Source organism: Fukomys damarensis, unplaced genomic scaffold (assembly GCF_012274545.1).
Source record: "Fukomys damarensis isolate Sample0158 unplaced genomic scaffold, DMR_v1.0_HiC HiC_scaffold_15, whole genome shotgun sequence".
NCBI lineage: Eukaryota > Metazoa > Chordata > Mammalia > Rodentia > Bathyergidae > Fukomys > Fukomys damarensis.
The window spans coordinates 23,536,238-23,549,356 of NW_022900927.1; the positions used below are offsets into that span (position 1 = coordinate 23,536,238).

At 51.5% G+C, this 13,119-nt stretch overlaps 2 protein-coding genes across 4 annotated transcripts in view; one reads left to right on the forward strand and one right to left on the reverse strand.

Moving 5' to 3' along the window:
- Window positions 1-1,154, forward strand: part of Nab2 (NGFI-A binding protein 2) — a gene marked incomplete at its 5' end in the record, with an annotated part of 5,904 nt that extends 4,750 nt beyond the window's left edge. The window contains one exon of the mRNA XM_010644828.3: window positions 335-1,154. Within this exon, the coding sequence (XP_010643130.3) occupies window positions 335-444 (110 nt within the window). The remainder of the gene's footprint in view (window positions 1-334) is intronic.
- The window catches only part of Stat6 (signal transducer and activator of transcription 6), a 16,379-nt gene continuing 4,369 nt past the window's right edge, over window positions 1,110-13,119 (reverse strand). For all 3 annotated transcript variants that reach the window (XM_033763717.1, XM_010644634.3, XM_010644633.3), the window contains 21 exons: window positions 12,825-12,961; window positions 12,346-12,484; window positions 11,982-12,065; window positions 11,446-11,584; window positions 11,269-11,321; window positions 10,940-11,088; window positions 10,238-10,369; window positions 9,951-10,139; window positions 9,068-9,155; window positions 8,811-8,933; window positions 7,804-7,896; window positions 7,276-7,482; window positions 5,348-5,442; window positions 5,113-5,249; window positions 4,643-4,789; window positions 4,352-4,415; window positions 4,120-4,230; window positions 3,849-3,941; window positions 2,646-2,711; window positions 2,456-2,560; window positions 1,110-2,367 (listed from right to left, as the gene is read on the reverse strand). In XM_033763717.1, coding sequence (XP_033619608.1) covers window positions 2,178-2,367; window positions 2,456-2,560; window positions 2,646-2,711; window positions 3,849-3,941; window positions 4,120-4,230; window positions 4,352-4,415; window positions 4,643-4,789; window positions 5,113-5,249; window positions 5,348-5,442; window positions 7,276-7,482; window positions 7,804-7,896; window positions 8,811-8,933; window positions 9,068-9,155; window positions 9,951-10,139; window positions 10,238-10,369; window positions 10,940-11,088; window positions 11,269-11,321; window positions 11,446-11,584; window positions 11,982-12,065; window positions 12,346-12,484; window positions 12,825-12,940 — 2,520 coding nt within the window. In that variant the 5' untranslated portion in view covers window positions 12,941-12,961 and the 3' untranslated portion in view covers window positions 1,110-2,177. The remainder of the gene's footprint in view (window positions 2,368-2,455; window positions 2,561-2,645; window positions 2,712-3,848; window positions 3,942-4,119; window positions 4,231-4,351; window positions 4,416-4,642; window positions 4,790-5,112; window positions 5,250-5,347; window positions 5,443-7,275; window positions 7,483-7,803; window positions 7,897-8,810; window positions 8,934-9,067; window positions 9,156-9,950; window positions 10,140-10,237; window positions 10,370-10,939; window positions 11,089-11,268; window positions 11,322-11,445; window positions 11,585-11,981; window positions 12,066-12,345; window positions 12,485-12,824; window positions 12,962-13,119) is intronic.

Below are 13,119 nucleotides of genomic sequence, written 5' to 3' on the forward strand. Positions count from 1 at the left end.
TGGGGGTGGAGGAGCCTAGGAAGGGGGGAGGGGGAGAGGTCAGAGCCAAACCACCCCCGCAGCTCCTGACAGAACCAGAAATTCCAGCAGAGCAGAGGCGGCAGAGACAGAGAAAGAGAAACACATTCAGAGACAGAGAGCTACACAAGGCCAAGAAGGAGGGGCTGCACACACTTGAGTATGGGACACCCCCCATACACTTGCAGTGTGCAGGAAGTAGTACTTCAGTAAAGTGAGCTCCTCGTCTTCTCAATTTCTCTGTCCCTGCCTCTTCTCAGTCACCTCTGTCCACAGCCTCCACTCCTCATCTCCTAACTATGCCTTTTCCCTACAGAGTTCGAGGAAGGGCTGCTGGACCGGTGCCCAGCCCCAGGACCCCATCCTGCGTTGGTGGAGGGTCGCAGAAGCAGTGTGAAAGTGGAGGCTGAGGCCAGCAGGCAATGAGGGTGGACGGGTGTTCTCAGACCCAGGAACCAACTTCTGGCTCACACAGATGCCCCACACTCTCCATCCTCGGAATCTACTCACCACCCTGACCCTTCCAATGCCCTTCTCCTCGTCCCCACCTGCTCCATGGGCACAGGACTATGGGGCTTCAAGCAATAATGAGCAGGGACCTGGCAAGAGGACACAAGAAGGGTGTGTGGTGCCCTCTCACCCTGCCCAGAACAAGGGGCAAGACTCTGCCTCAGGGCAGCGGGGGTTCTCCCCTCCCTCACATAACCCACTCCCATTCTCTCTAGGTGGCCACCAGTGGTGTGAGCAGTCAGATTCAGTTTGGACATGGGGGAAGGGGGACTTCCCTGGGAAGGTCCAGCCGATAAAAATGGCAACATCTCTCCCCAGAAACGAAGGCCTGGGAACTCTGGACCTTTCCTCCCCTCCTTGTCCCCGTTTTTGTGCTTCTAGTTTGTTTCTTTAATTTCATGAGTGCTGCAGTTTGCCCACGTATTCCCCTTTCTGCCCCAAATCCTCAGCAGTTCTTTCCTCCTGCCCTCTGAGGGAGGTGGATGGGGGGGTCTCTTGTCAGCCCCGAGAGCCCTGGGTTGGATACAGGGTCTCCCCGGGAGGGGCCGGACCACAGCACCTGTCCGAGCACTTAGAGCATCTTTCTTTTCAGATTGTGTACAGTAGATTATTTATTTTGTTATTTTGGAATAAAATTTATTTTATGGCTTAGGATCCATGACCCCCCTGCCAAGAGAGAAAATGGGTGGCATGGGGTGGAGGGAAGCTGGCAGTGGGTGGGGAACTAGAAGAGAAGCAGTGGGCAGAGCCACCCTGAAGGGGCCACACAGTGAAGCCTGGAGGCCACTCCCACGCCCTGGCTCTGAGTAACATGGAGGGTATGGAGCCACCGAAGCCGTAGTCCTTTGTAGATCTGTAGGCCCACTTGCGTACAGTCACATCCAGGACATTGGGATTATATGTCAGAGGCTACCGTACGTGCTGTGCATTATGCAGTGTCTCGCTTTCAAATTTGTGTTGTCACAGGTGAAGGCACACAGACGCACGTTCTGCAGTCATGTAACGTCACCTCTATATGTTAGCAAGTCTGAGTATATACATTTTCACACAGCTGCGCACAAAGAAGCTTGGCCCTAGCACTTCACACGTTCTCACCTGTATCCCAAGCCTCCATCTGACAAGAATCTGAGGCCTGGGGGAATTTACATTTTGTTACCAGCAAAATCCTTATCGGTTACTACATGCCCAGACTCCTCACAGGCTCCACTACGCTCCTTCCCTGTGCCCCGAGAGCTGACACCCAGGCCCACGCTGTCTTGTCCCTGGCTTCTAGTGCAGATGTGTGCACCTGTCTACACGGATGTCATAGGCTCTGGCTCTGAGTGAGTGGAAAAGCCTTCTATGCCCTAACCCGTGCTCTTGCCTAGCTACCCTTTTCTCAGCCTCGGCCTCCACAGGGAGCAGTGTGTGTGTTGCAGGAGCAGGCATGTTAGAGCGTATCTCGTCTTGGACCCTGGATTTCTTCCAGTGGTGGAAGAAAGGGAACACTGGTGTGTGGTAGGAAGGAAGAAAGATGAAGAATAGCTTTCCCCTCCAAATATTCCCCTGGCAGTCTTTTCCTCCCGGAGCAGCTGGAGATGGCAGGCACCTCTGAGCAGCTATCTGGAGCAGATCCACGGAGACAGGAGAGTTGTCACGGGTTTGCCCCATCACCAACTGGGGTTGGCTCTTAGGTCCAGGTGGGACATTGAGATCCCAGGCTGCCCATAGGGGGAGGGCTGCAGGAGGGGCTGGGGTCCCAAGGACCCTCCCCCTGCCTCTCCTTGGCCTTCTAGGAGAAGCTTGGTGAGGTCCTGTTCAGTGGGAGGCAGCAGGGCAGGGAACATGTCTTCATCAACCCTGCAAAGAGAAGGGGGAAGCGGTGAAGTAAGCACAGCATCCACTCCTTCACCTCCCAGCTGGCCTCCAGCTCAAGGCTGCCACTCACCAAGTGCCTTGGTGGTACCTTCCCACTGGCTGGGTTAGGCAGCTGTCTTCATCCATGGTCACATCTACAGCTGTGTGCTCCTGAGGCTGGCATGGCAGCAGGCTCCTGCCAGTGACCAGAAAAGGAAATGAGGGAGGGGATGAGGCCAGGAAAGAATGGGAAGCCGGGGTGAGGAGGGCTTTTCACTCACTGGGGGTGAGGCTGGTCAAAGGACAGGCTTATCTGGCTCAGCGGAGGGGGCATCTGCATGTGAGGCCTGGAAGCAGGAAGAGGAAACAATCAGAGGAGTGAAGCCTGGGCGAAGCCAGAGTGTTGCAGTCAAGTCCTCTGAGTGAAGAAGCTGGCCGCGGCCCCCTGTCCTGACTTGGCTGTTCCGGGACTGCGTAGCATTGGGTAGGCCACTCCTGTGCTCCCATAAAATGGGAGTGCAGGTGGGGTGGATTAGCCGCATTCCTTTTCTTTGGACTCTGAACTGTGGTACCTGCAATACCCCAGTCCTCACCTCTGCCTCAGCTTCTGAGAAGGCAGATGCTGTACCTTGACTAAGAGTTTATAGTCTGGGCCAAAATAGATGAATACATAAAAATCACCACAGCAGCCAGGGATTTTGCTCAGAGGCTCCATGCCTACCTGGCATGAACAAGGTTCTGAGTTCAATTTCTGGTATAAAACAAAACACACACACACGCACGCACACACAAACAGCAGCTGGGTGTGCCACTCAGAGATGGATCTCACGGTAGGCATGTATAAGTCCCCGGATTTAATCCCCAGAACAGCAGTGAAAAAGTAAGTAAATGACACACCAGATAAGCGGCAGTGGACTTCAAAGTTAGGCCATAGCTCTCATGAGCCAGGCACAGTGCTCAGCTTCAGACATAAAATGAATATTTTTTTGGCTGCACTGGAAATTGAATCTAGGACCTTTACACTGATCAGTATACATACTCCCAACCCCATTTTGGGGGGGTTGTTTTGGGGTTTTTTGGTTTTTGTTTTTTGTTTTGAGACAGGGTCTCACTAGCCAAGTTGCCCAGGTGGGGCTCAAACTTGTTATCCTCCTGCCTCATCCTCCCAGAGAGCTGGGAGTACAGACCCAACAACATTATAAACTCATTTACCCTTCACAATAATCCCGAGGTAGGTATTATCATTACCATGCCCATTTCATAGATGAGGCATCTGAGGTTAAATAATATGCCTAAAGTCAGCAAGTAGCAAAGCTGGAATTTGAACACATGAAACCTGGCTCTTACCCCACACCACAGAGAAGAAGAAAGGTTATTAGCACATGCTGCCTCTTCCCACAGAAGAGCCCCTCCTAGCAGATATCAGCACCCCACCTTTCAGTAGAATGCTGTCCCCCCTCCAACCTCCAGAGGTTCTGACTTACTCCTGAAAGGCTGGTAGCACATTGACTGACTCTTCTTGGGGGAGGCCTTGATACGATGGGATGGAATGAGAATGTTGGGGGTACAATGGGGGCCTGGGGAAAGAAAGTAGACACCCTCATGTCAGCTGTTCCCCTGGGCACCAAACCTTGGGAATGGGAATTCCTTTCACGGAAAGAAAATTCCCTGCTTTGGCCCTTCACACCACCTCTCCCAGCTGCCCATCCTAAAGGCCTGTCTGTACAGACCACTCTGGTTCCTGTCTTTCCTCACATCCTGTCTTGGCTGAGCTGCATGCTCATGGAGGGATCAGGGGTCATTCCAAGATCATAAGAGGGCATCATGGCAGGCATCTGGGGCTCTGGGGTGGGGAGGGGCTGGTCCCTGGAGAAGAGAAAGAAGCACATGTAACAAAGGATTACAGAAAGGATTGAGGCTGCCTCTCCTTTCTGTGTGTAAGTACCAGCCCCCAGGCCCCACCTGCCATCCACATCACCACACTCACCTTTCTACAGTCATCTTGATGGTAGCTGGGACATAGCCCCTGCCATCCTTACCCATCTGTTCAGCTGTTGTGGGAAAGAAAGAAGGAATATCCATGAAGTGCTCTAGGTTAGGAAGGAAGGGAGCTAGAAAGGTTGGGGGAAGAAGGGCTGATGGGCAGGTAGTAGAGGAGCTACAAAAATGGGGAGGGAAGTCAGGGATGACACAGCAGGCAGGCAGGGAGAAGGGTGTGGCAGGGAGCTGGGTGGAGGAAAGTGAAAGGAAGGAATCAGAGCTGCCAGTGCTAGCTCACGCTTGTAGTGGCTCCGGAAGGCCTCATCTTTGGGTTTCTTGGGGTAGAGGTTTTTGAGCTGAGCAAGATCCCGGATTCGGTCCCCCAGTGAACGAATGGACAAGTCTTTGGCAGAAAATGGCTGGATGTTCTCTATCTGTGGTGAACCTGTGAAAGGAATAAGACCCTGGGTCTTCTCTGTCTAGACCTCCCCTTCCCAGTCCACAACAGGCCCCATTCTTGATCTACCAAGGCAAGAGAGAACAGAATGAAGGGTGGGGTACCGAGAGAGGGAGACCTACTAGTCTTCACTGCCATGAGCTCGCAGTCAGAGATGGAATTTAGAAAATGGAGGTAGAGAAGAAGTTGGACCTAAGGAAGAACTTCCTGAAGACCAAGTCGGCAACAAGGAAGGCCAGAACATTTCCTTCCCAGGAGAAACTTGAGAGAACAGAAGCACTGAGACAAAAGACTGGCTGAGGTGACCTCACCATCCTGGCCCCTGATGACGTGAGCAATGGTGATGCCCCCAATCTCTGAGTCACTGAAGCGGAGCAGGAAGGTTCCATCGGGCTCATTGAGAAGGAGGTTAGTGACATACTGCTTGCTGATGAAGCCGATGATCAGCCTAGCCAGGATGAAGGACAAGGTGTGGGCACTGGGTGTGGAGAAGGAGCGAGAGAGAGGTGCACCGGCTCAGTCCACCTAGTGCAGGGAGGGACTCACCGGTCTGACCAGTAGCTCCGGAGACAGCGTTTGGTGAGGTCTAGGACACCATCAAACCACTGCCAAAAGGTGAAGCCCCGGCCCAGCAGGATCTCCTAAGGGATGATGGAGAGAGCTGGAGTGAGTAGTGTGGGTAGATCTGGAACCTGAGGAGGGCAACCACCGGGCTCTGCCACCCCTAATCAGAATCACAGGGCTGACACTCACACCATGTGCCAGGCACCATTCCAAACCGTTTTATGTACTATTTGATCTTTGCAAGGCTATGAAGGAAGGTACTATCATAATTCTATCTTATGGAAGTTTATTAAGATCAATTGATTTGTCCAAGTCCACAAAGCCCGTAAGAGGCAGAGCTGGAATATAAGGCCAGGCCATGTGATACTGGAGACCCTTACAACCACTGTGCATGCTAACCTTGTCTCTAATGAGGCCTGTCAGAAATGAATTCAGAGGAAATTGACTTGCCAGCTGTAATTGTCCTGCTTCTTTGGCTAACACTTCCTCTGGTCACATGGGCTTCTCTTTCTTCCTTTTTCTTTTTTCTTTTTTTTTACCCAGCTGGGTGTCAACCGAGAATCCAGAACTCCTTCTTGTGTGGTTCCCCCCCACCCCCGGTACCAGGGATCAAACTCAGGACCTTTCAATTACCAGGCAGGTGCAGTGCCCCTGAGCCATATCCCCAACCCCCTTCTCACACTCTTATAACTGACTCAGTCCTCATTTTGAAGACAGTAAAATATAATAGAATCAGGCAAGGCAGCATGATGTGAGCTGTAATTCCAGTTACTTGGGAGACTGAAACAGGAGAATCACAAGTTTAAGGCCTGACTTGGCAAGTTAGTGATACTCTGTCTCAAAATAAACAAAAAAGGAGGCAGATGTAGCTCACTGGTACAGCACTTGTTTAGCATGCACAAGGCCATGGGTTCAATCCCAGCACAGGAGGAAAAAAAAAAAGCAAGAGTCAGGTAAGGGATTCCATCCTAGCCATGCCACTTACCTGCTATGAAACTTTGAACAAACTACTTGACTCCTCTAAGCATAGATTCCTCATCTGTAAAATGGGGATTAAAATAGTACCTACCTCAAAGGGACATTGGGAGGATTGAGATAAGATCCGTGAAGTGTGAAACACAGTGACTGCATATAGTAAGCTGTCGGCACATGGTAGCAATATCACAGCACAAATGCCTGTGGGCTTTACCAGTTTCGGCAACAGGAACTATTTTCTTTTTGGTTTTTCGAGACAGGGTCTCACTATGTAGTGGAGACTGACCTGGAACTCACTATGTAGCCCAGGCTGGTCTCAAACTCACAGCAATCCTTCTGCCTCAGCCTCCTGAGTGCTGGGATTACAGGCGTGCGTCACCACGCCTGGCCAACAGGAACTATTTTCTAATGGGTTAAGATCAAGGTTTTTTTTTTTTTTTTTTTGTACCGGGGATCGAACTCAAGACCTTGCACTTGCGAGACAGGCATGGTGCTACTGAGCTAACTCCCAGGCTAAAGGTCAGTTTTTTTCTTTGTTTGTTTCTTTGTTTGTTTTTTGAGACAGGGTCTCACTATGTAGTTGAGACTGACCTTGAACTCACTATGTAGCCCAGGCTGGTCTTGAACTCACAGCGATCCTCCTGCCTCAGCCTCCTGAGTGCTGGAATTACAGGTGTGCGCCATCACACCCAGCCCAAGGTCAGCTTTTTAAAGCAAGCTCTGTTTATAGACAATCTAGATGAGTCATGCAAATTACTGGGGTGAACCCCAGAGTAGAGATATTTTCCTGCTTGGGCCACAACAAAGGCCTTCCTGATGGACATGATGGGCCTCTGTGAAGATCTTAGTGGTCTGTTTCTGTGCAGAGGCTGGGGAGGCTTTGCATGCCCTGAGAATGAAGAGCTTGAGGTAGGTCCAAAGAGCAGAAGCATAACCTTGTTAAACTGTGACCAGGACACACAGCGGTGCTGGAAGGTCTCCATGCTAAGGCTGTTGTCATTGAAGATCTTCTGGGCCAGGAAGAGGAAGTGCTCCGGGAGCAGTCCCCGGTTGGTTCCCACTTCAGCCATGAACTTGAGGTTCAGAGTTTCACACATCTTCTCCCAAGGCACCCGCTCAACAACCACAAAGGGCACACGATCCTGGGGGGAGGAGAGAGCACCTCAGGCTATCACTACCACGCTTCCTCAGCCAACTTCACCCTTGCCATCTTCCTGACCTGCCCATCGCAACACTGTCTCCTGAGCTGGCTCACAAACGTGCTTTCACTCTAGTAGCCTCTGGTACTATAGCATGACAGCTATTAAGACTGGGATGATTGATTAGAGGTCAGAAGCACGAAACCAGACCCAGGAGGAGTTAAAGTCCCACACATTTGAATATGATGGCCCCCCCACCAGCTAGCACTTCCCCACGTTAGAACCAATGCCATACCCAGTCCCTCATTCTGGGTCTTTCCTTACCATTTCAGAGAAGGCATTGTCCCACAGGATAGTGGCTTTGGCATTGTTGTCTTGGTTGCCATGCACAATGACCACCAAGGGCAGAGACAGGGCCTGAAGAAGTGAGGAGTTTTCTCATTAGTGAAGCAAGAGGTGTCCTAGAGAGGCCGGGTGCAAGAGACCCACACAACAGAGTTAAAGAGCTCACAGCATGTGACTAAATGCTTTCTGAAGCTCAATGAAAGCTTTAACACAGAGAAGTGGCTGTGACTGAATGCTGTGGAGCCAGACTTCTGGGCTCAAATACCAGCCCCAAATCTTAGTAGCTGTGTTAGGACAAACTACTAAAGCTGTGTCCCAATGTCCTTATCTGTAAAATGAAGATAGTAATGCAGTACAGTAAGTCCGTGACTAACAAACAAGTTCTGTTCCTGGAGAACGCTCATAAGTTGGATTTGTTTGTAGGTCCAACAAAATGAGTCATATACCTTTGAAACAAATATACAATGTGAAGCATGTAAAAACCAAGGTCCATTTGTATTTGTGAGTGTTTGCAACTCGAATGTTCCTGAGTCAGGGACATACTGTAGTACCCACTTTTTATTTTGTTTGTTTTTTGTTTTTTGAGACAGGGTCTCACTGTATAGTTGAGACTGACCTGGAACTCACTGTGTAGCCCAGGCTGGTCTCGAACTCACAGTGATCCTCTTGCCTTAGTTTCCCAAGTGCTGTGATTACAGGCGTGCACCACCACGCCCGGCTAGTACCCACTTTTTAATGTCACTGGAAAATCAAATGTGTGTGTAAACAGTTCCCTGCTGCATAAAAAGTGCTTGATAAGAGTTAGTTGCTATACACTCTTCCCGGGACGAGTACTCCCTAATCTTGCTCCCCCTACTCACATTGGGGGTAGTGTGCATGATCCCAGACTCATGAGGTATAGGGCAGTTAAGAGGGGTCCAGGATGTGGCATGGATAAGGGAGACTTGGGGGTCCCAGACTGAGGTGGGGCTGAGGCCAAGGCTCACCTGGAGCTGCATAGGGAGTTTGTTGGGGCCGAGCACGAAACTGGTAGAGAAGAGAACTGCACACTTCTCCTCGGTGACAGATTCAGTGCCCTTTCGCTCACACCGCTTGATTTTCTTCAGGAGCTGGGGGCGGGGTGGTGAGGCAAAGCAAGGGTGAGGATATAAGCACAGAGATTATTTCCCCCGGGCTCCCAGAACATCCTCCCCAAGGGCCCCAGCCTCTTCTCTCTCTGTCCTTGCATCCAAGGGCCCCTCACCAGGTTCTTGAAGAGGGCAGAGCAGCAGTTCCCAGGAATGCTGTTCTCCAGCGGTACTGTGTTGTTGATGATCTCCCCAGTACTCTCTCTGCCAGGGGTCAGAGTGTGAAGGAGCTCATCTCAGCTGGGCCAGGTATAGTGAGGAGCTTCAGTCCACGAGGGGATTGTGGGGACACCCACTGTCCTGGCTCTATATCTCTATTTCCCTGCTTGGGTTTTGTTTGTTTGTTTGGTGCTGGGAATTGAACTCAGGTTCTCACATATGCTAAGCCTGTGTTCTACCACTAAACGATTCCCCCAGCCCCTAGCCCCTTGCTTGGGGTTCTTCTTCTTGTTCTTTGGTTGTTTTAGAGACAGAGTCTCACTGTGTAGTCCAAGCTGGCCTGCCTTCGAACTCATGATCCTTCTGCCTCAACCTCCCATGTACTGGGATTATAGGTATGCATCACCATGCCCACCCACTTGGATTCTGTTTTGTTTTTGTTTTAATTGTTGTTTTGTTGTTGCTTTTGAGACAGGATCTCATTATGTAGTTAAAGCCTGGCATTGAACTCACTATGTTTCCCAGGCTGGCCTCAAACCTATGGTGATCCTCTTGCCTTGGCCTCATAAGTGCTGAGATTACAGGTGTGTACCACTCCTCCTAGCCCACCTGTTTGGATTTTTAAGGCAGGATCCTTATTTAGTCAAATCTTGATGCCTCTGCCCTACTGCAGACTGAATGGGTCCCTTCTTTTCCTCTGCCTTGACCATCCAGGGTCTCCATACCCGCTGGGTTCCTTCCACATTCTCCTGGTCTTTATGATGCCAAGCACCCGCTGGCTCCTCTTGGCTTCACCACCCCAATAAGCCTTCTCCAGCCCCCCGTCCAGCCTCAGCTTACGTTCCAGCCCCAGATCCCTGGGGCATGCTCAGCTCCCTCGCCTGCTTCTCAGTCACCATGTCAGCTCTGACCAGCGGAGGCTTGGCTGGAGCACCCAGGAACCGCAGGCCCAGCAAGAACCGAACTCCTGCTTGGAACTTAGTTTGAGTCTTCAGAACCTGGGGGGGCTGCTTCTCCACCAGGAAAGAGCTGAGAGATGTGAGAAGGACACAATGGGAGTCAGAGGCTGGGTCCGGTCTCTCAACTCTAGTCCACTCCTTCAGGACCTGCTCCAGGCCAGGGCGTACCTGGTGACGAGGGTCTGAAGGACTTCATCCAGCCGGTGAATCAGGGCTGCCTGGGTCTTGTGTTCAAGCTCCCCACCAGCTGCCCCTACCTCCTGCTGTAGCTGAGAATAAATGTCCACCAGGCTCTCACACCTGGGGCCAGGACAGCAGTCAGGGGGCACAGGATACAGGCTAGATGTCTGCTCCGGCCCCAACCCCTTTCTCTAAATCCAGGGATACAGCAGGCCATCGTGTGTGCAGGAATGGGGTGGGCAATGGTATGAACGCAAGGCACCCGAGCTGAACAGGTTTCAGGGACCTGCTCTGTATGGAAGGTTCATTCTCAGTTCCTAGACTGTGGAAACTGGGCGGCCTCTTCCCCAGGCCCTGGTACCCTGGACAGCTGCCAGCATACACAGTGCTGAAGGGAAAGTTGGAAAATGCCCTGCCCACCAGCCAAGTAGAATAAGGTCCCCCATTCCCCCAGGCATGGGGCTTGGACAGGAGCACAAGTTGCGTGAGCCCCTACTTGTGACCCTGGACTGAGCACACTTGTACAGATACAACCTGAACAACTGGTACATCCCTGCTGGAACTGGCTTCTCCGAATCCTGGCCCACTCCAAGGCCCTCCAACCTGGCTTCTTCTCTCTCACACCTGTGCATCCCCTAGCAGGGATAGCAGGTGCCTACCTTCAGCACCCCTCTTCTCCCATCAGCTAACCTCTCCTGTAGCGTGGCCAGGCTCTCCTCAAAGGGTGCACCATTCCCTGCCAGCTGCTGCTGCCGTTTCCAAATCTGGATCCTCTTCAGCACCAGGGTCTGAGCCATCTCCAGCTCCTTAATGGTGTCCTGAAGCAGTGTGGCCAGGGCCTAAGGGCAGGGAGGGGCCTGAGCCAGGGTCACAAACTGCTTCCTTACCTGGCTCCCAGGGATAGGACTCTTCTCCTTTCCCTGCCATTCCCTTTCCTGCCCATGTCTCTCTGAGGTCCAACTTTCAATTCTTCCAGCTGCACTTTGAGCTCTGTCTCCATCTCACAGTCCATTACTTACCTCACTTGGCTCAGTCCCATTAGCAGGAGTATCTATCAAGCTGTGCAGAGACACTAAGGGTGGAGGCAGAAATCAGGTATGCAGAGAGAACAGAAGTTCAGTCAAGGATAGGATCTAAAGGAAGTCCCTCCCGTACACTGCCCTGAACCATCTTAGGGCTCCAGGCCAGGCCTGCACCTTGTCCAGCTTCAGTCCCCTGATGCAGGGCTTCTCGAAGAAGGCGGATCTCCCTAACTCGGTGCTGCAGCCTCTGCAGGGCTGTGTTAAACTTGAGTTCTTCTTGCTTCCAGTGGAAAGGCATTGGCAGGTGGTGGAACTGCACAGGAGGGACAGGTGCCAAGAGGTGAAACACTCTGCCCATCTTTCCATGCTGGCCTTTACTCTCTGCTCTGCAGGAAAGGAGATAGGCTCTCTTCTCCCCTTCGGCTGTTCTCTCTGGCCTTTTTGAAATCCTCTAGGGATAAGACCTTTCTCCTAGAAGAACCAGCTTCTTACTCTTTTCTCTGTTCTTCCCAGCCTCATTATTCTCCATCTTTTATCTGAAGCTTCCCTGAACCTGCTTGGGGTTCACTCTGACTCCGGGGACTTTCTTTGGTCATCCTGAGCCTACAACACTGAGACTCTTCTGAGTTTCATATCCTTTCTAGTCTCTTACAAATCAATCTAAAGTCCCAAGGAGTTGTGTTAGGGTGGGAAGTGGAGTATCACAATACCTGCTCCATAACAGCTTTTTTCTCTCCTTGAAGTATTTGTCTGAAAGTGGCAACAAGCTTCAGGGGGTCCCTCTGATATATGCTCTATGGAAATGACAGCAGTGGGCAATTACATGTTGCCCCCACCCCAAGCTCCTATGCACATGAACACTGAACGGCAGCACAACTGTAGATTACACAAATTTTAGGCATTTGCATGCTTTTAAAATCTAATTTGTATGCTAGCTAGCTAGCAGTTAACCACAGAAACACTATTTTGCTTTCAACATCCTTCACCATCCAATAAATCTTCTTCCAGCATCCAATGCTCAGCCCAGCTCTGCCTCATCCCCGCCCCTCCTGGTCCCTTCCCCTCCTGTCCCACCTCCAGGGTGCTGATGTGTTGCAGGATGGTGTTTCCTTCTCCCTGCTCTCCTGCAGAAGCCTGAAGACGCTGGACAGTGGCTGAAAGTAGGGCGATTGCCACGTTGCAGCAGAAGGCATCTGAGCTGACCAGGAACTCCCTGTGGGAAGATCAGGGTGGCGCAGCCTCAAGCCAGAGCTTCCTCAGCTCTTCTGATCCTGCATCCCGCCTCCCTCTCCTTATTCACCATCTGGGTCCTCTACACCTGTCACTCATGTCCCTTGCTCCTCAGTCTTTCAGCCTCTGACCCAGTGCTGACCTCCCTCTTCTTTGACAGACTTCTGAGAGGTAGCATCTGAGAGCCAACATGCATGGTCTGTCTCTGCTCAGTCTAGGCCACCACTAGTGGAGTAATGGGTCCCAAGTTCTAAATCCCATGGGGTGGGAGGATAAAAAGGGAGGGAAAGTGGGGAAGACGGGACATGGGCAGCAAAACTCACCATGGCTGGTCCTCAAGCCAGTCTCCTAAGAGATGCCTCAGGTGCTGAGGAAAGTCAACATAGAGCCGCTGTAGTTTTTCTGGGGACATCTTGGAGACCAGACTCCACAGAGACATGGTCTGGGGTTTGGAGGGTGCCTTGAAAAGAGGAACAAGGCCATTTTGAGAGGCATCAGGGCCGGGCATGGTAGCACATGCCCGTAATCCCAGCACTCAGAAGGCTGATGCAGGACGATCTTGGTGAATTCAAGGCCAGCTTGAACTATATAGCAAGACCCTGTATTAAAAAAAAAAAA